At 35.5% G+C, this 27,928-nt stretch overlaps 1 protein-coding gene across 2 annotated transcripts in view; it reads right to left on the bottom strand.

The window, feature by feature from the left end:
- The window catches only part of LOC138323343 (short-chain dehydrogenase/reductase family 42E member 1-like), a 147,888-nt gene that overhangs the window by 60,454 nt on the left and 59,506 nt on the right, over window positions 1-27,928 (bottom strand). For both annotated transcript variants that reach the window (XM_069267897.1, XM_069267898.1), the window contains exons 4-5: window positions 15,136-15,193; window positions 3,737-3,852 (exon numbers count right to left, since the gene is read on the bottom strand). In XM_069267897.1, the coding sequence (XP_069123998.1) occupies window positions 3,737-3,852; window positions 15,136-15,193 (174 nt within the window). The remainder of the gene's footprint in view (window positions 1-3,736; window positions 3,853-15,135; window positions 15,194-27,928) is intronic.

Below are 27,928 nucleotides of genomic sequence, written 5' to 3'. Positions count from 1 at the left end.
CAAGGTCATTCATTTGAACAAACTTGGTAGCACTTCATCCCAGCGTGCTGCATGCCCAATATGAGTATCCTGGGCCTTTTGGTTCTTGAGAAGAAGTTGTTTAAAGATTTAAGCCTATTTGACCCTTGTGACCTTCAATGAAGATCAAGGTCATTCATTTGAGCAAACTTGATAGCACTTCATCCCAGCATGTTAAAGGCCTAATATCAGGTCTCTAGACCTCCTACTTATTCTAAAGAAGTCGTTTAAAATATTTTTAGCCAATTTGACCCCTGTGACCTTGAATGAAGGTCAAGGTCATTCATTTTATCAAACTTGATAGCCCTTCATCCAAGCATGCTGCAAGCCCAAAATGAGTATCCTGGGCCTTTTGGTTCTTGAGAGGAAGTCTTTTAAAAATTTAAGCCTATTTGACCTCTGTGACCTCGAATGAAGGTAAAGGTCATTCATTTGAAACAAACTTGGTAGCCCTTCATCCCAGCATGCTACATGCCCAATATGAGTATCCTGGGCCTTTTGGTTCTTGAGAAGAAGTCGTTTAAAGATTTTAGCCTTGATAGCACTTCTTCCTAGCATGTCACAGGTCCAATTTCAGGTCTCTAGGCCTCTTAGTTATTCACAAGAAGTTGTTTAAAGGATTTTTAGCCTATTTAAACCTGTGACCTTGAATGAGGGTCAAGGTCATTTATTTTAACAAACTTGGTAGAACTTATCCCAGCATGTCACAGGCCCAATATGAATATCCAGGGCCTTTCTGTTCTTGAGAAGAAGTCGTTTAAAGATTTTAGCCTTGATAGCACTTCTTCCTAGCATGTCACAGGTCCAATTTCAGGTCTCTAGGCCTCTTAGTTATTCACAAGAAGTTTTTAAAGGATTTTTAGCCTATTTAAACCTGTGACCTTGAATGAGGGTCAAGGTCATTTATTTTAACAAACTTGGTAGAACTTATCCCAGCATGTCACAGGCCCAATATGAATATCCAGGGCCTTTCTGTTCTTGAGAAGAAGTCGTTTAAAGATTTTAGCCTTTTTGACCCCTGTGACCTTGAATGAAGGTCAAGGTCATTCATTTGAACAAACTTGATAGCCCTTCATCCAAGCATGTTACGGGCCCAATATCAGGTCTCTAGGCCTCTTAGTTATTCACAAGAAGTTGTTTAAAGGATTTTTAGCCTATTTGACCCCTGTGACCTTGAATGAAGGTCAAGGTCATTCATTTGAACAACCTTGGTAGCCCTTCATCTCAGCATGCTACAGTCCAAATATCAGTACCCTGGGCCTTCTGGTTCTTGAGAAGAAGTCGTTTAAAGATTTTAGCCTTTTTGACCCCTGTGACCTTGAATGAAAGTCAAGGTCATTCATTTGAACAAAATTGGTAGCCCTTAGTCCCAGCATGCTATAGGCCAAATATCAGTACCCTTGGCCTTTCGGTTATTGAGAAGAAGTCGTTTGAATAAAAAGTTTACGCACGGTGCAGGGCACACGACGGCGGACGGTGCATGATGACATTAGGTCATCCTGACCCTTCGGGTCAGATGACCTAAAAATCAGAAATACAAATTTAGTGAAGACATCACATGTATATCCACATCAGGTCAAATACAACGTTTGACCTTTACGGCTAGACCAATACAGCTTCAATACTGTATCACCAAACACAGGGTGCAAACATTGAGAAAATTAAGCTAGTCCTTATAAATGGGACTAAACTTACTGTATAAAGTTAGCCACAATAATATCTATTTGAAAAATAAATGAAATAAAAGAGGCGTTTATTGAGTTATTGGTATATGAACCATATCTATAACAGTTGTCACTGATTAAGATCTGGATTGAAAATGTCTTCTACTCAGAGTTCTCTCCCTTTTTCATCTGCACTCCTCTTGAACAATTGGGCTGATTGAATATTCTGTATTCACATATGGACAATGCTACTACATATAAAATAATCTACGAAGGTTTGAACCAATAAGTCTCCAGCTTGGAAATCAATCTAGGGCCTGGGCTTCATCACTTCCAACACTCATACATTTCATGTCTTCACGAGGAAGTATAAAAATTTTTAAATGACATTTTACCCGTAAAACAGGGAATTAAGTATGGCAGTGTTATGTAATTGTTCTAAACCGTGCACACATAAAAGGCAGCTACCACAATATCTGGTATCAAGTAAATTAATTACAACCTTATTTATTTAAGTATCCCGTACTCTAGGGTGGCCGATATCAATTGCGGTAAAGTTCAGGCTTTGAAACGATCATAAATTTTTAATTTTTCATCACTTTGCAGTGGGATTAAGACCTATAATACGCCTTTATTTCTCGTTCTGAGATTTTCAGCCATATCTGATACTACAAAATAACTAATTAATTATGTATCTTTGATAATGCTTTAAAAGAAATTTTCCAGAACAACACCTCAAATTCCTAGTTTGTATTTCCATCAGATCTTCAATCTCAAAAAAAAGAAACAGAAGCAAAAGGCCCAATAGGTCTGAATCAACTACCTTGTGTTCATTTCTTTGTAATCAATATCAGTAAATATCAATATCGGGATTTCATCTCCCAAAGGATTAACACATAGGAACCAATAATACCCTGATTAAAGGAATCATTGTAATCCATTCATTTATTGAAGCATTGGACAGAGGCAAATTTCATGAAGCGCGCTAGCGCTTCATGTTGGATTTGCCTCTGTCCAGTTGGCATTCACATTGGATTTGCCTCTGTCCAGTTGGCATTCATATTGGCTATGAATGCCAACTGTAAAACATTCAATGCTTATATTTACATTTTGTTATAGTTTTATGTTGAAATACTAAGGGATTTTGCGTCTATAGTAAATTAATCATGCGTTATCATCAAGAATGGAACAGCCAGTTGGCACGACAATTATGACGTTACAATAATAATGACGTCATAATAAGCAATTGAAGGTCATAGTCTATATGACTGCCAACTGCGCAAGGTTACATAGTGGGATTGCAGTGAAAATGTAAATATTCAACTCTATAGCTTTTCAGAATATCTAAGTGTGAAGGTCATTGATATTATTTTAGAATTTCTTCTAAAAGAGAAATAACATAATGTTCATATCTGTTTGGTTGTTGGGTAAATAAGTTTGGTCAATTATATATACCAGGATTTGATGGCCATTTGGCAGACATTATGCATGATTGGTGAGATAATAAGATGTAACTAAGTGTTAGAAGGGGCTCACTAAGTTGTTAGAACTTGTGCCTAACCATTTTTGTCAACTTAAAAAGGCAAATATATGATGTTTAAATCATAGGACAGATGTACCAATATTTCATAAATAGGAAGGCAATGTGATATTAGAAATTGCTTATGTACCAATGTTATTGTGCATAGGAGAGAAAAATTATTTACAGGGAAGGTCATGTGGTGAAATTAACTGTTTATAACTTTGTACACTGAGGGCCTTGAGGTATGTAATAATCTGTTTTTAATAGGTGTGCACATAGGTGGGATAACTCATACATGGGGAAAGTCATGTGATAGTAGGAACTGCTTTTATAGATGAAAACAACTCATACAGAAAGGTCATGTGATGTCATTAACTGTTTATTAAGATGGAAAGAACTGATATATTCTTGGAAGCTCATATGATATAATAAACTGTTTATAGGGTGGTATTCAGGGGAGATAACTCAAACACAGTGAAGTCAGTGATGTTAAAAACCTTAATCATATGCTGTATTAGAGGGAGATAACTACCTTGTCTAAAGGGAGGTAAGGCAGTGTTTCATCACCATCTCTGATTTCCTCGCCACCAAATACCACATTGTATGTACTGGTATACACCAAGCGCTGGATCTTGTTCTTCAGACAAGCTGTAAAAATACAATACCAAGGTATAGGAAACAAGATATCAGTAAACAATAACAAATTAATAACAAGCACACAACAAAAACAGAATTAAAAGTATTGTACAGCATAGCATTATAGTATTAGTTAAATTCTCAAAGTGGCTGAGTTTGATTTCTTTTAATTTTCAGAAACTGACTGGTCTGTGCTGATGTTGTTAAGTCTATCAGAAACCGACTGGTCTGTGCTGATGTTGTTAAGTCTATCAGAAACTGACTGGTCTGTGCTGATGTTGTTAAGTCTATCAGAAACTGACTGGTATGTGCTGAAATTGTTAAGTCTATCAGAAACTGACTGGTCTGTGCTGATGTTGTCAAGTCTAAGAGAAAGAAACTTAACTATTGTTGTCTTATCATTACCTAACACCACTGTGAAGTTCAACCTCAGGTCAACTTTTGTTTCACAATGGATATATCCAATTTAATATGCAGTTTTTAGTGGTATATCAACAGGTTACATGACAGTAAAACTAGAGTCTAAATGGTTATAGAATGTTAACCTTATTCTATAAGTAAACAGCACCATTAAACTAGCAAGTCAGATTTTCACATTCTGTACCAAACTGGAATTCTGGAATTTGCATTTGAAATCAGTTTTAGTCCCAGAAACATAACATAATTGATTTCAGGACATGTTGATTTAAATACTACAAATGCAATAAATTGCAAGAAAGTGCATTTTTTATATGTGCAATGTGGTATTTGACAGTTTCATAACAAAGAGTTAATGCTCCAACCACTATCAACTCCTACTGCTCATAGTGAGGCCAGTCAAAGGGGAGATAAGCGAGACCCATAGGACCCTCTAGGACGAGATAAAGTCACAGTGGTAAAAGATCTTTGCCCAGTTCTGATAACGGTGGTCAGTGAAATATTGTCTCAACAGAATCCATCAAACTTTACAGCCTAAAACTACCCCCGAAGACACAGATAAAATCAGGATTCCACTACTCCGACTTTTTCTCACGCTATCATTGGAGATTTGCTTTAAAAAATATCTAAATGTTGAAGTTTTCTTGGACTGTGAGACAAGGTGACTCCAAGACTGACATGACTACAATGGAGAATCACAGGCAGGTTAACATGACTCATCTCCATAATCAATGTTACCGAGACGATCATCAGTTGGTGACGGTCGCCTCTCACAGTTGTCATATTTGTGGGTCTGGGTTAAAGACTTGTGGAGGGCAGTCACACTACAGGCATCCATGATGGACTGCCAAGATAGCGTTAATTAATACTGTTAATCACGGCCCTAATAGGTGAGGGACATGTACCCCATTCCCGACAGGTCAGCGCGGTGACAGGGATAATATCTTGGTTACCCCGGGGATGGTGTCTTCACTACCAACTAACATGCTTTTCCTGACATAATATTTAAAGATGCTCCACCGCTGAAAAATGGTATTTTTTCACTATCAAAAATAGGAGCAGACGATTTATTATTTTTCTTCAGTTACAAAAATTACTTACTTTACACCATTACCACCATTGAAAAATTTGAGCTTCTAATATTACTTCAAGTTAAAAATATGAAAAATGAATAATTGCATCCCGAAAAAAATCCTTGGCACTATATCCTATATAGAATGAAGTACTGATTACGCATTATTTTTTATTATATTTTGTGTTAGTTAGACATATATTAGACCGAATAATCTGTCTCTTAAAATAAGCTCCTTTAATTTTTGCTGTTGTTTATTGATACGCTCATTTTAGATGAGCGTATAAATAAACGACAACAAAAAGAAAAGGAGCTTATTTTAAGAGACAGATTATTCGGTCTAGACATATATACACACGATTAAACACCAATTATTGTTCAAATGATGAATATCATTTATGCTCTGTTGGCTGTGGAGCATCTTTAACAGTCATGCATGCTTAACACTTTGGGTGACACACGATTAATTTTGATATCGGGACAACTATCAATATATAACATTTCTATGGATGTTGCAATGGAATTTGATAGCAATATCTTGAATTTTTTTAATAGAGATATTTTAAGCCAAGCAAATTATAAGATAATTTATCTTTCTCATCAGTAGATAATATAAATTAATGTAATTGTTAATCCAATGCTGTTAAAGTTTCATAATATCAACATGTCAAGTGAATATTAGTAGTTTACATAATAAAAACGACGATTTATGAAACAACTATACATGATGAGACATGTTTCCATTGGCACTACCTTGGCCTTTCAGCCATATTTATCAGAAGAAGAAACAAAAGGATGAACAGACAATGTGACTACTATTAGCACATAAAGATGCAACACATGATCTTTTCATCAATTAATTGATTATATTTCTGAAAACAGCTGTTCACATTCTTGTCTATCAGCAATTGTTTAAAAGAAAAAAGAAAAATCTACTGGGCAATAATAAATTCTGATCGTCAACTAACTACTCTAAATCTTATTTGATCTAATAGAAAAATGACATTAAAATAGTCGTTTATACTTAATACTGGTTAGAATCAATGGTGAGGGTCAAGGTCACACAATGTTGACCTTCATTGACTCAGCACCAGCGGTATCTATTTCTATTGGACAATTAGTGTGAGAACAATATGAATGAGCCAATAGACAGGAAGGAGCCATTTAATCATTTAGGAATCAATACACCATTTTTAAGCTGGTTTAAATGTTAAGACACTATTTCACTTTCCTTTATTCAGGTTTATAGTTGCTGAGATATTGACTGCTATTACATGACTAGTATCACATAACCCAACAATACATTCTGTAAAATTAAACGAAATTCATGGACAATTGGCATGATTACTTTTAAAACTTGTAATTCTAAACTTTACCAAGCTCCTTAAGAGTACATCAGGGTCAAGGTATTTGTGATTGAAGATGGCTTTGAATCGTTTTTATCCAGTGTTATATATAAACAAATTAATAAAAACAAACAAAAATGTAAAAAAAGCACAAGAAAAAAGGGAATGCATATCATATGCTTTAGTTAACTTCTTCAGAAATACCCAAAAGATTAATCTGTTTCTTACCAAAATATGCAGTTTTATGAACAATCCTTGTGTGATTTAAGATCTATACCATTTAATGTGTGAAATCCTCCAAGTTTGGAGAAACATTATTATCACAATAAACCAATCAGCTGTAATGATCCAGCTGTCAGTTCATTAATTTCCAACAACACCAAACAATCCACAGATGGATCATTCTGCATCATACACATTTTATGGCATGCAACAACTGTCGGCCTGGAATGAACCAGAGGACATTAAACTGCTTTTACTCAATTTAATCGCCAGTTTAGGGACATGAGATTGATATCATTATTACAGTTTTTTCTTTGATAGCAACAAGAAAATATTTGTTTAAATATGGCGTTTTAAGATGCATCAGTTCTCCCGCGGGACCAAATCGAAATGAAATGTTGCCAATGTTTTCGCCAGCTATCGTGAAGAGTACTGGGAATCTTAACAACAATTTTCACATATAAATCATCAGATTTTGATTTGTTTCCATCCAGGGAGGAACAGTATCGCTACGGCAATGAGGGGAAATCAATGTTACCGACAAGCTCGACTGAAATGTTTCACAACAGTACAGATATATAATCAAACGGAATAACATCGTAGGTAGAAGGCCCAGAGGTGTCGCGAGGTGTCACTGATTTGTGCATCTGTGCTTACAGAGCTGTGCGTGTGAAGTCATTCGGACACAAACCTGCCATCCTTGAAACTCCCTGGGAACCAAGAGGTACCCATGACAACTCGGGGTAACATACAAGCTAGGTCCATAACCAATGCTCTTTGTGAACTTGTAAAGGAACACTTGGTCCATCAATGGTTAAGGTTACACATGGTAAGTTAGTAGTGGCTAAGGAATACTTTATATTGCAGAAAGTTTCTACTGTTGGTATCAAAATGAAAATGAAATTTCCTCCAAACATGGGATCAACACTTCAATTTATCTGAAATTAAAGCTAAACCTGCCTACATAACCATCACAAGAAAATGCCTTTATTGTCTATATACAAAGGTGTACACTATAGGCACAACATTTAGAGGCTGAGTACAGAACATTAGTATAACTGTTTCTTTACTGTAAGATTTAGAATCCATGACTAAGTACTTGTTGGAGCTGTAGATCATGGCTTTCCTCTGGGACTTTGTGAAGGATGGGGACATACAACAAATAAAGTACATGCTGCCTTACCATTTCTCTAATGACAATTTCCTGAAACTTAAGTGATGATTGCATCTACAGATACCTATAAAGTGAGAGACATCACTAATTTGCAGCCCTAACGAGCACAGATTTTTTTCATTATGATTACCAAGGGGTTCTAATGCATTCTTTATTACACAGAATCTAACATTGTTCTACTGAGGACAATGACACAAAAAGAGATAAAGGCAGGATAAGACTTTCATTTAAATGTGTGGTAGAGATTAACAGGACTGGACACCAGAGGTAGTGATGGACAGGAATGGACACCAGTGGTAGTGATGAACAGGAATGGACACCAGTGGTAGTGATGAACAGGAATGGACACCAGTGGAAGAGATGGACAGGACTGGACACCATTGGTAGAGATGGACAGGACTGGACACCAATAGTAGATATGGACAGGACTGGACTGGACACAAGTGGTAGAGATGGACTGGACTGGACTGGATACCAGTGATAGAGATGGACTGGACTGGACATCAGTAGCAGAGATGGATTGGAGTGGACACCAGTGGTAGAGATGGACTGGACTGGACACCAGTGGTAGAGATGGGTTGGACTGGACACCAGTGGTAGAGATGGACTGGACTGGACACCAGTGGTAGAGATATACTGGACTGGACTGGTCAGCGGTAGAGATATACTGGACTGGACTGGACACCAGTGGTAGAGATGGACTGGATTGGATGGACACCAGTGGTAGAGATGGACTGAACTGAACACACCAATGGTAGACGATGGACTGGACTGGACACACCAGTGGTAGTTGAGATGGACTGGACTGGACACCAATGGTAGAGATAGGCTGAACTGGACATCAGTGGTTGAGATGGACTTGACTGGACACCAGTGGTAGAGATGGACTGGACAGGACACCAGTGGTAAAGATGGACTGGACTGGACACCAGTGGTAGAGATGGATGGACTGGACTGGACTGACCAGTGGTAGAGATGGACTGGACTGGACACCAGTGGTAGAGATGGACTGGACTGGACACCAGTGGTAGAGATGGACTGGACTGGACACCAGTGGTAGAGATGGACTGGACTGGACACCAGTGGTAGAGATGGACTGGACTGGACACCAGTGGTAGAGATGGACTGGACTGGACACCAGTGGTAGAGATGGACTGGACTGGACACCAGGGTAGAGGATGGACTGGACTGGACACCAGTGGTAGAGATGAACTGGACTGGACACCAGTGGTAGAGATGGACTGGACTGGACTGGACTGGACACCAGTGGTAGAGATGGACTGGACTGGACACCAGTGGTAGAGATGGACTGGACTGGACACCAGTGGTAGAGATGGACTGGACTGGACACCAGTGGTAGAGATGGACTGGACTGGACACCAGTGGTAGAGATGGACTGGACTGGACACCAGTGGTAGAGATATACTGGACTGGACTGGACACCAGTGGTAGAGATATACTGGACTGGACTAAACACCAGTGGTAGAGATGGACTGGACTGGACACCAGTGGTAGAGATGGACTGGACTGGACACCAGTGGTAGAGATGGACTGGACTGGACACCAGTGGTAGAGATGGACTGGACTGGACACCAGTGGTAGAGATGGACTGGACTGGACTGGACTGGACTGGACACCAGTGGTAGAGGTGGACTAGACTGGACACCAGTGGTAGAGATGGACTGGACTGGACACCAGTGGTAGAGATGGACTGGACTGGACACCAGTAGTAGAGATGAACTGGACTGGACATCAGTTATAGAGATGAACTAGACTAGAAACCAGTGGTAGTGATGGACTGGACACCAGTGATAGAGATGGACTAGACTGGACACCATTGGTAGAGATGGACTAGACTGGACACCAGTAGTAGAGATAAACTGGACTGGACATCAATTATAGAGATGAACTAGACTAGAAACCAGTGGTAGAGATGGACTGGACTGGACTGGACTGGACCAGTAATAGAGATGGACTGGACTGGACACCATTGGTAGAGATGGACTGGACTAGACACCAGTAGTAGAGATGGACTGGACAGGATATCAGTGGTAGAGATGGACTGGACTGGACACCATTGGTAGAGATGGACTGGACTAGACACCAATGGTAGAGATGTAGTAGACGTTTTTTTGTGTTAAATTTTCATTGGTAAAAGGGTATGAAAAAGATGTTTTTCTTGTTTATTTTGTGAGATTTATACTTATGCATTAGAAAGAAGAAAATTTCTCTAAAACCAATGATTATTAAATTTTGAAATTTAATTTGAGTTACAGATGTAAGAAATGGCAATTGGATTTGGTTCCTTTTTGAAGCTGATTCCAGGTGAGGTTTTGGATCCAATATACTTCCCTGAAGTAAATGTCACTGTAGATGGTCCTCAAATGTAAGAATTACCCAAACATTATACGTGGTGAATTGGCTAGGGAAATTACCGCTTAACTTTTCCTTACAAGTACATGTAGTGGAACAAGAGATCAGAACTATCAGAACGTAGATCGACCTAACGTTGTCGGCTCCCTCTCAGTATAGTTGTTCTTGGCACTTTCCCCACAGTCAGAAGACACATTGTATTTTGTTTGGTAGTCTAATTATATCCTGGGGATGATACAAATGCTACATCCGTATTTACAACTGTTCTTATGAGATAACTTAATTTAAATTGTCTTCCAACAAAATTGCTAGCTCCGAGTATTTTAATCAATTATTCTTCCGCTTGCTTTATTTAGTGATCATTCCAAGTGCCTGTAAATGATAGCATTAAAATCTAATTGCATAATTCCTCCATTTTGTCTACAGTTTACACTGTAGGAATGCCCAAACATTCTCACCTATTTCCCAAATGTAACCAAATAAAAGCTTCATCAAAGTCTATTATGATATGTGCTTGTCCATTAGAAGTGAATATCAAGCTTGGTTATTACACATGTTACACTGTTATTCAGTTATATGTCTCAAGCGGCTGATCATTACGTACACATTAAAGTTCTGAGAATTTTATCCATTTAATCAGTCAAAAGCATTTCCAAGTTTGAAATACATATATAGCATTAAAATCCCGTAGAGACCTGTTAATGTTATGAATAGATACGTAACGATAACATAGCTATGGATTATCAATATTGTTCCACAATTATCACTACAACCATTACAAACGCAACAGCGAAGCAGATTCCAGTAGAATGACTGTCAAGGGCTTAAGCGTTCATCCTACTTTCCTGCTTAAAAGATGAGAAAAGAACAAAAACATTAAAAAAAAACATGCCATTTCGAATCCAAGAAACCAAAAGAAGGAAAAGAGTATTGGTGACACTGATTTGATGCATTTCCGTGACGATGCTAGTTTTGAAACAGAAAACCACAAGTAAAAGGGGAAGAAAATCGGTGATCGGTCTTGGTCCCTTTGCCGAAGAATTCATCTCTGTCAGGAAAACACAAGCAGCAGTGTGTGCTGTTGTCTGTGTACCACTCGTATTACACAAACACACAAAGCACAACATGTCCTTCAAAAACTCCCATACATCACTCAAAATATGACATTTGAAAAAAATATTTATCAGACTAAAATTTCTATGTTTAAGGTATCTAATAACTTTAAGAATACTCTTGTGTGTTACTACATTAGAAATTGACAGTAATTATTTGGTTTTGTGGTGAATTTTCTCAGAACAGTACGACTCCGTCTCTGATTCACGGCAAAAACTACCTTGTCTAAACGGTGCTTTCAATAACACTGTTTACTGTAGGATGCTGATTTTTATCCATTTTTGTTTCCATCTCTGCGGAGAATTGATTCGGAGGGACTATATTGTCAAGCGCCACTAATCACCGATTCCAACACTTTAGCGTAATATTGAGCTATCAAATATTTCACGTTTTCAGCAACCTGATTTCCATCCCAGAGGGCCTGCTTAACACTCTCTTGATATTTCTTGCGTTTAAAGTATTTGATTGTAATTTGACAACTCGACTTGAAATTGAACCAGGTGATGGATTATGTAAGAAAAACAATCTGGGAGAAATCCAACAGCATAGCACTTTGGACGACAACTCTCCGGGCTGCAAGGAAAGAGCGCCTAATAACCAGAAGGAAGACAAAAGCAAATCCATGAGACATATTACTTCAAAGTCAGAATGCCAAAGGGATGATGATACGATTAGTTAATTGAATAATTAATGGTTATTTGGCCATATGATTTGTGGCCTCGCTTCCAAAGGTTATTGAATCACTGAAGATTAACTACAAGCCATTAGTTTAAACCAAATCAAAGTCCAACGGATCACTCACAGTTAATAAGCAGTGCGTTCCAATCAATGCCTCAATAAATGCTCTTAATAATGTTATTAGATATGTATCACCATATATCAGTAGGTAATTTAATTTCAATTTTTCAACTTCCTGTTTGACAATTCCATGTATCTTAACACAAAATCATTATCTCAACCTACATGAAACCTTCCTGTTTGACAGTTTAAATGGATTCATACAAACACATATATAAAATCATTTTGAAATATATGTTCTGTCTTATATGAAACATGTAATTTTTTTCAAAACAATCTTATTAAAATCTTCTAATGTTACTAGACTATCATTTACTAACTTTTTCAAATACTTTTGAACATTTTTATAAATTTTCTGTAATTGACAGATATCAGGCAGTATGTGGCCACCTTGTATTCACAAATGTAGGTGTACCCATTCAATATCGTAGCAAATGTATGTGTACCCATTCAATATCATAACAAATGTATGTGTACCAATTCAATGTTGAAGCAAATGTATGTGACCCATTCAAGGTCGTAGCAAATGTATGTGTACCCATTCAATGTTGTAGTAGTAAATGTATGTGACCCATTAAATGTTAGTGTGAAGCAAATGTATGTGTACCCATTCAAAATCGCGGCAAATGTATGAGTATTCATTCAATGTTGTAGTAAATGTATGTGTACCCATTCAATGTTGTAGTAACATGTGTACCCATTCAATGTTGTAGCAAATGTATGTGTACCCATTAAATGTTGTAGCAACATGTGTACCCATTAAATGTTGTAGCAAATGTATGTGTACTCATTCAATGTCGCAGCAAATGTATGTGTACCCATTCAATGTTGTAGTAAATGTATGTGACCCATTCAAGGTCGCAGCAAATGTATGTGTACCCATTCAATGTTGTAGCAAATGTATGTGTACCCATTCAATGTCGCAGCAAATGTATGAGTACTCATTCAATGTCGCAGCAAATGTATGTGTACTCATTCAATGTCGCAGCATATCACAATACAAAATTTTAAGTCATTTGCAGTTGGTTTGATTGACAGCTGGCGATTCGTCAATTGTTATTGTCATTAACAAATCACTCAGAGGTAGAAAACATACCTTCATTAGTCTTAAATATAAGGCTGACCCCTGAACCTATCAATAGGCAGAGTCAGGAAGGCAGTAAACCAATAACTAACTGCATAACTACTATACTTTATCAGATCAGTGAATCAAACCCTGGCCACCTAGGTTAAAGGTTAACATGTTAGCTATCAATGTGATATTAACCATCATCATGATTACTTTTTATCTCGGGTAAATTCATTTTTGAAAGTAGGTCAATGTCATACATTTAAATAAATTTCATATGCTTCATCCCAACATACTTAACTGATCACATATGGGGTTCATGGTTCTATGAGAAGTCAATACCCCATATCTGATGGCTTTTATTTTGTATAGGTCAAGTTCAATTATCTTAACTTAAATTGAATAATTCTCTTAACTTATAATTGGAATAATTATCTTAACTTACACAGAAGCAGTCCTGTCAAGTGCTGTTAACCACATTGCCTTACTGTGTTCCTCTTGGTGGCATAGAAGTGAAGTAGGTAGGTCAAGGTCAATCATTTGAACAAATCAATTACTCCTTCACACCAACTTTGCATTTGATTAAGAAGATGTTTTGTACATAGTCCAAATCTCTATGGTGTGCTTTTCATATGATTACCACCTAGATGTCACTTTTATAAAAAGAGTTATGTAACAATAATTTGAATGTGACATTATGCCGTCTAAAATAACATGAGGGATGTTTAGGTGTGTGCAACAATAGACTGTGTATGGTGGTCTATGACTTGTGGCTGATTACTGTGTCGCAGTATGATTCCAATGTTAATGGTCACCAATAAAACAGCTTTATCTTTTTCAGGCTCTGTTGCTTTCCTTACTCTAGCGCTTTTCTGATGAACGGCATAACCATTTGAATCCCAATGACAACAATACGATTAAGTCAATTACATTTTCTGCCTCTGCCATGGCCCTATGTGAATGTGAACGATGGTGCAGGACTTTCCCGCTATGATTAATACAATACAATGTGACATTTTAGATTTTCTGGCGCGGTTCTGGTCCACCAAACTAGGTTTATTTCCAGTTATTTCCTTTCAGATTATCCCAGATAACTGTTATAGGTTTCAAAATTTTGATTTAATTTGAATCTAAACCCAAATGATAAGAATATCAATGTAGTCACATTCCATAAATCCTCAACTGTCAAACGGGAAATTACAAACTGCTGTCTCCAGTCTTTTATTTATGTATTTGTCCCAGTTTGCAGTGAAACAGACAGAACAACATATCAGAACAGGAAAGAATGAAAATTACTATCTCTACAGTTAATGACTAGAGGAATTTTTATTTTATATAAAGCTTTTATCTTGACGGACGTCATTGCCTGTGGCACAATACTAAACAGAAGAACTAAAACCAGGAAGCGTGATTCAAACAAAAGTTTAAGCATATCACATTGGATTCAGTTATCTAGCTCTTGAACTTGAATCCATCCTGAAAAACTGTTTAAAAAATACATGCCATAGTATGGATGTGCCCGAAGTGAGTCTGTCCCATCAACGTTATCAATGATATGATCTAGGTCATTTCTGGGTCTTGTCATCATCCTCAGTATATTCAGTAAGAATCTTTTTGTCACAAAAGAAGAGAACTAATAAGAAGCATGCATGACATCTGACTTCAAATTGTAATGGAACAAACAATTGTCTTTAAACAAATATTTACTCACCAGTTATGACATTTTCTGTGCCTCCTATGTTAACAGCTTCTATCAGTTTCTTGTTTAACTGAAAAAATAGAATCAGCATTGTTAGACTCTTATAAAATTGTAAGGCTGGGTCTTTATGTCTCACATTTTCTGGTGTCTCAATGAAGTCATTCCGAATTTTTTCTTGTTTTCAAAGCTGAAGACCTTGACCTTGACCTTCATAATTAAAAACAAAAAAATAAGGAAGAACATTTGGTAAGTTAGGTGTGTAAAATGATTAGAATTGATTCTGAATCTATCACACAGAAATCTGTTTCATATGACAGATTCCAGCCACACATCTATAAGTCGTCTGCGATGAGTAGACACGTGTAAATTTGTACATGTAAACATAATTCAATGGAACAAAACCTTAGTTATGTGCCTATAGATGTATGTCTTATAGACAAAAAGTGATGCTGACAGATCTGCTTTATTGAGTGGTGCTCTATACTGACCAGTGTCCACTCTACCTATTGTGGCTCAATTTGTTCAGCCCCATGTGTTACCCCAGTGGTAAGTGAGGATGACCTTGACCTTGTCTGGGAACTGTTCAGTAATATGATTATGTAGATTGTGACTGGAATATTTGCAGACATATTCTGTACCCTTGAGAGTAACATGACTGCTGACAGAACTTTATACAATTAGAACATTGGCCGAGTATTCTAATCTAACCGGATGGATGTGGTGGACACCCTGGCAGACAATAAGGGAACAAAAGTCAAATATACAATATAGATTGTTGTAACAATAGTCAAATATACAATATAGATTGTTGTAACAATAGTCAAATATACAATATAGATTGTTGTAACAATAGTCAAATATACAATATAGATTGTTGTAACAATAGTCAAATATACAATATAGATTGTTGTAACAATAGTCAAATATACATGTGTTGAACAATAGTAAATATACAAATAGATTGTTGTAACAATAGTCAAATATACAATATAGATTGTTGTAAAAACAAAGTCAATAATATAGATTGTTGTAACAAAGTCAAATATACAATATAGATTGTTGTAACAATAATTCATAATTTACAATATAGTTGTAACAATAGTCAAATATACAATATAGATTGTTGTAACAAAAGTCAAATATACAATATAGATAGTTGTAACAATAGTCAAACAGTAAAACATGGCGTAATAGTCAACTGAACTGACTTCTCACATCAAGGTCACATATGAACTCAAGGTCAATGTCATATCAAAAGAACAATACAAATTGTTGAGACAATAGCAGAAAATTTTAGATCAGACATTATTGATTGTAATATTAGTTAACTGAACTGGCTTCTCACATCAAGATCACATAGGAACCCAGGGTCAAGGTCATATGACCTCAACAAAGTCATCAATTAAAATAATTTACCATTTCAATCACAAGACATTATTTTAATCTTACAATGCTTTTTCATCAATGTTTATACTAGTGTCTTTTGCATCTTTTTTATATAGTTGATTGATGTTTACATGAAAGAAATTTCAGATAGTTTAAAAACACTTTTTTAATCAAGAAGAATTTTTTCGATGGATGGAAACATAAAATGTATATGAGGAGGTGCACATAGTCAAACCTATGATAATGGAGCCATAGAGATGGTTAATTAGGTCATATTCGTATAACTAGTGCTCTGTCATTTGTCAGAAACATCCGTATTTCCGATGTTAATCAACATGAAATGAAAGTAAAAGGTATTTCATTAAAAGAGTGACGCTAATTTGTAAAAAGACATCAGTTTCCTAGTGCAGTGACTCAGAAAGCCTATGTCTGTCTTTATACCTTGCATTGTATGTCAAGTTTAGTTGTCTTTTTTTCGCTCAATGAATGTCAGCATTCTCTCAAATTATTCTTGCAAGAGTTCTATGAAAAGGCTATAAAAAGAAAAGAAGTGAAACAGATCCTAGATCTTTCAGTGAAAATTCTAATCTTCATGTTTTGATAGGAAAACTAATGAAAGCCTGTGATCAGTCAGGCAGGTATTGGTCATTTGCTGAGTTTTTTTTAAGAACATTTCATTAAGCATTTTCATTTCTTCATTCATTAGCTACAACGGTATTGGGTAACAAACATAACATTGTAAGTGTCTTCTCAGCTGCTACCAATAATGGTGATCATATTTCATTGTTGATGTTTTGACTGTATGAAAATTTGTTTCAGCAAATCAAATTTTTATCTATGTTGTCTTAAATAAAGTCAAGGCCATAGGTCTAGACAAATTAAGTAGTTAATCCCCATTGCATGAAAAATTAGGCCCAACAGAGGCATCAGCGCATCATGTGATGTTATTGAAAAGAAGCTGTTTTAATTCTTTAAAATATGCCACAATCCCTGTGACCTAGACTGAAGGTCAAGGTTAAATATTTGATGGTCTTTACCTTAGGCTGCAACAACGTCTTTTGATAGATCCTTGATTATCTAAAAGGCTTCTGTTTAAAGATTTTGATTTTGATTGTTCATTTGAAATAGATTTGGAGGCATCTCAAAACAGAAATTTGTCCTTCAGGCAGGTGAATTAGTCTTCAATTAATTTACAAAAGAAACAAAAAAGCTTAAATATATAGCTATATACCATATAATAATAACATACAATATCTCATTACACAAGGTATACATAATCTACAGAGATAATTTACTTATCTACATGTTTCATTACTATATATGACAAGTTTGTAATGGAGGTGTCATCCCGTGGAAATGATTTACAAAGTTTACAACGACAAGTAATTCTCATCATTTCATTATATAGATACATAGACATTACAAGTTCCGCCTCAAAATGACAAATCTTGACATGTTTACCAGGACGACGGATGGACACACCACATGCCTCTAATGCCAAACCCTAGTCCATCATCTCACATGTCCCTCCCTAAGACAACAACAACAATTTTCTTGTCACTGACATAGGAAGATAATCATCCATGTCAATAAAAATCTGTCTAATAGTTAAAATATTGGTAAATGATGCAATTTACTTACACAATGTTTGAGTAAATCACACATAGATCTGTCATAGAATTTGTGTGATGTTCTAAGATTTATAAACCAATGAATGCCATGATGATCAATTAGTTAGAGTTTTCCCATATATTACCATTAGCCTCTGGGCTTGGTGTTTGAATACCATATAGGACAGTTGGCAGATATTGACTGTAGGTAGGTGGTTTTTATCTAAGTACTACAGCTTTCCTTCACCACCTATAACCCGGCATGTCCTTAAATGACTCTGGATGTTCATAGGAACAAAACCAAACAGGGGCCATTATGGTTGCATATGATATAACAATAACATACTCAAGGAATTGCGGTAAGCTAATATTTACTTTCTTCTGTGATCTCAAGATTTCTGATTTCCATGTTTAAAGTTATATAATCTCCTGACATAGGAGATGATTGTGATTAGGTTTGACATTTTCATGGAAGACGGTGAAATGTTGTAATTAAGGTTTTATTTGAGACAGGTGTTAACTACAGATCAGTTCAGGTTTATATACGCCTCCTGAGAGATCATATTTATAGGTTCTAGGAAAGTCTGAACTTTTCTCTTCTTCCAATCATCAAATTTTTTCAATTTTTGTTTTCGCAAAATATTATCAGATATTGGGCCCAAAGTACATGACATAAAAAAAGAAAATGAGAAACATAAAAGTACATTTTAGAAAGGTCAATGGATATATTAAACATCTGTGAGAAAGCTACTAAAATCTTCACGATCTGAAACGGTCACTTGGTGGTGATTAATCCTCATAGGTCAAACTTTGTTAGATTGAATTAAAATTTACTGGAACCACGGCAACACTTTAGTATAACAGTACATAATTATAGTGAAAACTATAAGATATCTCTATTTTACACAGGGGGGTGTAAGACAGCTCTCACGCGCTAGACAATAATGTGACATCATCAATACATGCGGCATAACTGCAGCGTGTATTGTGGATGACATCATTAATTTCGACGCATAACGACCTTCCTGCAATAATGGCGCGATGAAAAAGCTGGAAACCATGTGGAATATCATCATTTTTCTATAAGTATGGGAGAAAAAGAATCAAACATGGGTCTGTGAAGTGGACAGGGATATCTCAACCCTCGTGAAAGATTTAGGCCGTCAACAATCGGGTTGACCGATCAAAATCTTTCACTTGGGTTGAGATATCCCTGTAAACTTCACAGACCAATGTTTGATCCTATTAAGCTATAGGACCATACCATTACACGGTATTTAAATTACACGGTGTTACTTAATAAAGTACGTAACAACTCTGTAGTTAGTCATCTGTACAAAGATCTAGTAAAGGACTCTTCTTATCCTATCGATAAATGGCCTTTTTTTTAAGTCATGTCTTTAACCTAGTTACCGGCCGTTGGTTGGGTTTTTTTCTCCAAGGAACTCTGCATTTGTTTTATCACCATGCTTTTGTTTAATGTCCTATTAACAGGGACAGCCATTTAAGAATTGACTTTCAAGGTTTGGGTCAGATAAAAGCCAGATCAAGTTCACAAACAAAAAATGATTTATAGTCAATACCTCAAAACAGCTTTCCTTGGGATTTTTACTTGCAACCTAAAAGGTAGGGTTAAAGGCAGAAAATCCGGACACCCTAACTACTAGGCCACCACAGCCCCTAATACAGTCTTAAAAAATTTGATTGAGGCACAATATCATCAGAAAAAAATGTATTTCATCATTAAATACATAAAGATTAGAATCAACCTGGTAGATACCTGTCAGAGTGACATAAGCTCTATTTATAAGTACATTAAACTCACAAATCAAAACAAGCTAGCAACAAAATACATTAATGATTTTAATAATGAAATCTGAAAGTATATGTTTGGCTTTTCCAATTTTGAGAAACTTTAGCTGGGCAATATAATTAATAAAATATAATTTACATTTATATATAACTAGCTGTTTTGATTTTGATGCTAATAATTGCCAGCATGCAGTTTAACAAAGAAAGCAAAAACCTAAACTCATGTAACACAAACCCTTACTCACCTCAAATCAAATTTATTCCGCTGTAAAATTGGATGGTGGCCTATCAAATTCCCAAATCAAATTTAGAAATAAACAAATAATGTTAATCAGCTTTAATTCCATTAATGAATTACTGTCTTTACTTATTCCGAAAAGTTCATTAAAAATCATTTTAATCAAATGAATTACAAGTACTAATGGTATGGAGTTACGTACAGTGAAGGACAACCGACGCCGCTGATGGCTGATTCTGTTGAGCATAATCACTGTATTCAATACGAACACAAATAAATCTGTTTGACACCTAGTTGTCCTAGTTAAAAGTGATTTGTGAAAAAGTTGCCGAGCAAAAACAACAACACAAAACTATATTGTAATAGTGGTACATATTAGTAAGGGGAGATAACTCAAAAACATTTTATAGGATCACCTTAACTGAAGGCATTATGGGGAGATAACTCAAAATGTTACTCATAGGAGCATCTTACCTCAAGAGTATAAAGGGAGATAACTCAAAACCTTTCTTATAGGATCACCTTAACTAAAGGCATTACTGGGAGATATAAATGTTACTCTTAGGAGCATCTTAACTCAAGGCAATAAAGGGAGACAAGTCACAACCTTCCTTTTAGGAACTCCTTAACTCAAGGCAGCAAAGGGAGAAAACTGAAAATTTTCTTCATAGGTAGCAGTGTACAGTAAGACCGAATGGCCATGGGTGAGATTTTTATTAAGCAGAAAGCCCCTGTTTTATTATATGCATAAAAAATTAAAAAATGTATATGTCCTAAAATTGGTGAATTCAATCTAGAGAATTATATGCAAGCTTCACATTTGGATAAAGAAATTCCCCAAAATGGGTTCGAGATTAATGGTTTAGAGGATATCCGAATGTGCGTCTAAGATGGAAAAACTCAATACTGTAGCAGCAGAAATTGATAACCGGGGTACGAGGTAAGATTGCTCAAAAGTTTAATGATATACCTATGTCGAAATAGGCTCAGTTCTGCTATCACGGCAGTGATGCTTGGTTTTAAACTGTGTTCAAGAAAAAAAATTCTCCTAGAGGGGGTGTAATTTTGGGTTGAAAATCCCAGTTTTTTGCATTTTTTCAAAAAAACAAATTTGGTTACCATGGTTTTTACAGGCTCACAACACCACAAAAAGCAGACTTTTTTTTTTTTTTTTTTTTTTTATATAAATAATTTTTTTTTGTAATTGTTTATTTTTCAAGGCATTTATATATACATGTAGTATAAAACAAAAAGCAATCATTCGTCATCAATCATCATTATCATCATCATTATCATCATCATCATTATCAGCATCTTATCTTATCATCATGATTATCATTATCAATAGTAATATCTTATCATTATCATCATCATCATCATTATCAGCATCTTATCATTATCCTCATGAACATCATAATCGTTAATAATCAGAAGTATTACCATCAAAATCAACATCATCCTTATCGTCATATCATCAACCATCATCATCATTATTGCCTTTCATAAACGTACACATACACCGTTATACACACTCTTATACACACCTTAACACACTTTCACTCACACATACACACAGTCTCTCACCTTCATTCACACACAAGTCACACTCAGATACACACGAGCATACACATGGAGAAACAAGAAAAAAAATTTACAAAAAGAAATGGAATACTGTATATGGAGATACAAAGCAAAAGAAGTTTAGAGAGGGGAGGGGAGAGGAGGTAGGGAGATTCAATCATTGTAGTTTTAATATACTCTAGAGGAAGGAAATTGTATTTAAATATTTTGACTGGAAATTTATATCTTAATTCGGCACTGAAAGGGTCAATGACAAACTTAAACGATCTGTTAATAGTAATATGGTTATTGTGTAGATATATGTATAAGTACATGTACATGCATGTAATGTGTATGTAAATATGTATATATATACCTGGTATATATAATAGATTAATTAATAAAATCAAATTGAAAAATGTGTGTACATAAGGAAAAAAATAATGTATTTAAAGTTCTAATAATGGTTTCCATTTCCTTAAATTAATTTCAAACAATTGTTTTTTCCCTTGATTGTTGTTATTGTTTAAAAATTTCAGAGCTGATAAGTGCTCCTTTATAGTATTAATAAGGGCATTTAGGTTTAAAGATTTATTTAAGCATCTAGTCTTATAAATGTAGTGTTTTATTATAATGATTATTTCGTTATCAATTGGATTAGTATTTGGTGATAGAATTCCGAATAGGTGAGATTCTTTGTTTGTAGAAAAAGGAATAAATAAAATGTCCATTAGAGTTTCAAGTTCCTGTAATAAGTTTTGAACCTCTATACATTCCCATAGACAATGGACTATCGTTTCTGTTGCGTTGTTACAAAATGTACATAAAGGGCTTGTAGCTAGCTTGGCTTTGAATAGGAAATTATTTGTGACTAATATATGGTGGATTATTCTAAGTTGGAACCACTGTAGCTTTGTACTATGGGAGACTAAAAAAGGAATTCTGTATATTTTTTTCCATTTATCCGTGTCATAGTTAAATTGCTGTCCCCACTTCGTTATTCCAGTTGGTACAGTGGCTGGTGTAATAAGACATTTGTAAAAATCTTTTGAGCCTTTTCTATTTCTGAAAAAAATTTCAAAAAGCAGGGGAATAGATGGTTGAACTGCTCGCTGAAATGGTAACAGCGAATTTGATATCTCAAGGAACCGTCGGATAGCTGATAACAGTCCATTATAATGGAGAAAATTTGTGTTAATGTTATATATGTTCTGAAACTCATCAAGAGAATAAAATGTGAGATTACTGGGGTCTTTAATTAGGTCATTAAATGTAAATATGCCAGCATTAAACCAATTTTTGTAAAAAATGACTTTTTTGCCAATTAATAGGTCTCTGTTGTACCATAAAGGGGTTCTCAATATTGAGTTTTGATCGAACAATTTCTTCTTAAACATTTTGGAATCATTCATTTTCACCCAAGCTCGAAAAACATCTTTCCAGAATTTGTTTGAACAGTTAGATATACAAATAGAAATAAAACCAGTTCCACAATTCTGTAATTTTTTCAGATCTACCATGGAGTTCAGTAATGCGGTCCATTTTCCTGATGAATTAAGTAGCCTCCGTACCCAGCTAAGTTTAAACGATTCTATAAAGGCTTGAACATCAATCATCTTTAATCCCCCATCTAGATAGTCTTGAATAGAAACATCTTTTTTTATCTTATGAGGTTTGTCATTCCAGAGAAAGCTAAAAATAGTAGAGTTAAGTTGGACAATATATTTTTCAGATGGGTTTGGCAGGGTGATAAAAAGATAATTAAACTGGGAGATAAGGAGTGATTTAATAATGTTAATTTTTCCAATAGGTGTTAGATTCCGCCTTTTCCATGATGTAATCAGAGCTTTGAGTTTTACTAATTTCTTATCAAAATTCAGCCTAGGTATTTCTGTTAAGTCAACTGAAAAATCAATGCCTAAAAATGTAAACTTATTTCTACCCCATTGTAAATTCGCATCTGGCAAGAAGGTTTCGTCACTATATTTTTTACTACCTAGCCAAATAACATGTGTTTTGTCAGCATTAATATTAAGCCCAGATATCTCTGAAAATTTGTTTAATTCACATATAGATTCCTTTAAGGAAGTCTCAGAGCCATCTAGCACCAGACCAGTATCATCAGCATACTGTAAATTGAGAATATGTGTGTTTTCTATTGCAATACCCTTAATATCTCTATTGGTTCTAAGTTTTGCTGCAAGAACTTCAACACAAAGAATAAAAATGTAAGAAGCGATTGGATCGCCTTGACGACAACCGCGTTGGATGGAGATTGGGGCCGAAATATTACCACCTTGATTTATAGAGGAACTTACATTGCTATGTAATATTTTTATCCATGCTTTTATGTCATTCCCAAAATTAAAATAGTTCAAGACCTTCTCAATATAAATCCATGATACAGAATTAACAAAAAGCAGACTTGTCCAAAAATGAACTCTGCATAACAATTGCAAATGTTGTGTAGATTAAAAATATATATACTTTGATATAGATGTCATTTAAGCTTAAAAAGCTGTGTGTACATAATTAAAGCCTGCACTTAATTTTGCTGAATTTTTCAAATCTACTGTACACTGCCACCATAGGATCACCTTAACTGAAGACAGTAAGGGGAGATAACTCAAAACCTTTCTTATAGGATCACCTTAAATGAAGGCATTATGAGGAGTTAACTCAAAATGTTACTCTTAGGAGAATCTTAACCCAAGGCAGTATAGGGAGACAAGTCACAACCTTCCTCTTAGAAGCATCTTAACTCAAGGCAGTAAAACAATAAAAACCAAAATTATCCTCATAGGACCACTCAACTGAAGGCAGTAAGGAGAGACAACTCACAACCTTCCTGATAGGAGCATCTAACTCAAGGCAGTAAAAGGAGAAAACTCCAAACTTTCCTAATAGGAAAACCTTAACTGAAGGCAGTAAAGGGAGAGAACTCCAAACTTTCCGCACAGAAAAACTTTAACTGAAGGCAGTAAAGGGAGAGAACTCCAAACTTTCCTCACAGAAAATACCTTAACTGAAAGCAGGAAAGGGAGAGAACTCCAAACTTTCCTAGTAGGAAAACCTTAACAGAAGGCTGCAAAGGGAGAGAACTCCAAACTTTCCTAATAGGAAAACCTTAACTGAAGGCAGTAAAGGGAGAGAACTCCAAACTTTCCTAATAGGAAAACCTTAACTGAAGGCAGGAAAGGGAGAGAACTACAAACTTTCCTAGTAGGAAAACCTTAACTGAAGGCAGGAAAGGGAGAGAACTCCAAACTTTCCTAGTAGGAAAACCTTAACTGAAGGCAGCAAAGGGAGAGAACTCCAAACTTTCCTAGTAGGAAAACCTTAACTGAAGGCAGCAAAGGGAGAGAACTCCAAACTTTCCTAATAGGAAAACCTTAACTGAAGGCAGGAAAGGGAGAGAACTCCAAACTTTCCTAATAGGAAAACCTTAACTGAAGGCAGTAAAGGGAAAGAACTCCAAATTTTCCTAATAGGAAAACCTTAACTGATGGTAGTAAAGGGAGAGAACTCCAAACTTTCCTAATACGAAACCTTAACTGAAGGCCAAGTTAGTGAAGATCTTTAAACTGTACAAGGAGCATACAAAAGATAGAATTCAGGAAACATCATCCTTCAAGGTTTACAAATTTTTCCAAAATATATTTTTTTTTTTTTTATTTATTTATTTTTTTTTTTTTTACTTCACTTCAATTCTAAGTCTTTGAGATATTATAATTGGTCATCAATATCAAACTGGTTAAAATATCATGTCTACTTTAAATCTTATCTTAGCAAGCAACTCTGTATAAAGAAAACTCTGTTTAAAGACAACTCTGTATAAAGACCACTTTCTTTAGATGGTCTGTGAACACCAATTGGCTATACAGACTATTTCTCATTAGATGGTCGTTATTGACTTGTGTTACTGATGACCCACTTGATTTAATCCACATCAACTGCCAGTAACTGGAGTAGAAATTAACAGTAAAGTGTAGGGTTCCTTGTGTGTGGATTGTCTCCCCTACCACAGTCAGGCCAATAGTATCCCTACCATTTAAATATAACAGAAGGCTATTGGTGTGTTACAGTATATTGGTAACTGTTCATCTGTCATGAAGAATTTCATCCAGAATGATATGGTACGGACAACAGAGTGAATAATCACAGATGATGTAGCTCATGTATAGGTCAATACAATATAATATACAGTTCATCATAAACTATCTGTACAATTTGACAACAGCTTCATCTCAAAATACCATATACATGTATCAGGAATTTCAAAAATATCTTTCATCATTGGCTAAGAAACAAATTCCTATTATGTACCATGTCTGTATTAATCAGTTTATTCAAGGTCATGAAAATTCAAAAAGTATATAAGCTTATATATTTAACGATTCGGGCATGATAATTAAATCAAATAAAGGTTTTATACATTCTTATTGAGAACGATTATCCCAATGGTCACCCACAAGGGAGGTAACTCTTATACCAAGCAAAGACCACTAGTACTGAAGAGCTACAACGATGAACCTTTTATACATTGAACAGAAAGACTGACAAATATCCTATGAGCAAGGATGAAGCAAGAGATGGAGAGAAGAAATGAAAAACAAAACAATATAAAGAACAGGTTGTTAACGATATAAATATTATAGATGGACAGATGGAAGGAATGATGTCTGGATACAGTTCCCAATAGGAAAGAAAGACAAGGGGTCACGGTGGCTGTGTGGTTATGGTGTTCCAAAACAATAACACTTGCCTTTGAACTCTCGATTTCAAGTTTGAATTCCATTTGGGGCAGAATATGTTTGTGATTTTTCTCTGGATCCTACTTTTTTCCCTCACCTCCTAAATCTAGCATTTCTTTAAATGACTCCAACTGTTAAAAGGATTTCAATCAAAAGAAGAAACCTTTTGAATGGAAGGATGAAAAGACTGCTAGATGGAACAATAGACAGAGAGATGGATGGTCAAATCAAAACAATTATGGACAGAGGAACAGAAGAACGGTATTAATAGATCACAGTTACAGTGCTTCCTTAGAGGCACATAGACATAGCATGATGTCTGAGTATGTGATCACATGACACTACTTACCTGACAATCAGCTACTGGATCCCCTTAGAGACTTGTCATAAGACAGTAGCAAACTAAGAGCTCCCTAGGGATCTCATTACATGTGAACCCAACTCATAACATCAGACTCACAGTCTGAGAGTGCTAACACTGCTATAACTACAGGACAAACACAACAGAGAACAATGTATTAACCACTACATAATGTACCCCATAACAAATATACAAATGTAGCACCATACAAAAATATAAAACCATGGGCCCCTCTACAAAATAACCATCTACTTTATCGATCATTATAGTGACCAGGTAGTTCAGCGGTAGAGCATTCGGCTATAGTGTTCGGAGGTCCCGGGTTTGAATCCCTATATCCACTACATTTTCTCCTGTCCTGTTACATTTCTATAAACACCAATATTGTAAACCAACTCACTCTGCAGCCATTTACTTTTGTATTTTTATGTCCAATGACTTTTTCAAGGGTAAATAATTTCTTGATTTAGACATATATTGTTCTATTTGACCTGTATAAGATCTGTTGCAAAAAAAAAAAAAAAAAATAATGTGAATTTTAATCAGACTTAGAAACCATTTGATTTACAGTATATATTGTATATTACATAACATCTATATGTTACATAAAACTCACAACAATTCATCCTTCCAACAGATCCCGGTCCCTGATGAAAAGATAGTAATATTACCCAATTGATTTCTTACTTCTTCAATTTATCAAAACTTTCCCTCAGACTCCATACATCATAATTTCCATTTTAAAAACAATTCTTGTTTTTTTCATTTTGATTTATGGAAGTATGTATAGTGATTTATGGAGCAGACCAGTAACAGTATCTTATGGGGTTTGTTTCTTAAATGTCACTTTTCCCCCTCTAATATATCCAAACTTCTACCCAAACACCAAACATCCTAACTTTTATTTTGAAGCAGTTCTTGTTGTTTAATCCTGATTTAGTTTGAACAATATGTATTGAGGAGCAGATCGAGAGGCAGTGATCCTGATTATCCCGATACTGTAGGCCTACACACAAGTCCTGTATCCACTCATCACATACCGATTACTATCTTCAGGGAAATCAAAACTTCAAAGTATATAAAA

This window comes from Argopecten irradians, chromosome 5, assembly GCF_041381155.1.
Source record: "Argopecten irradians isolate NY chromosome 5, Ai_NY, whole genome shotgun sequence".
Lineage (NCBI taxonomy): Eukaryota > Metazoa > Mollusca > Bivalvia > Pectinida > Pectinidae > Argopecten > Argopecten irradians.
Note: the sequence above shows the minus strand (reverse complement) of the source record. Positions and strands in the feature narration are given on the sequence as shown.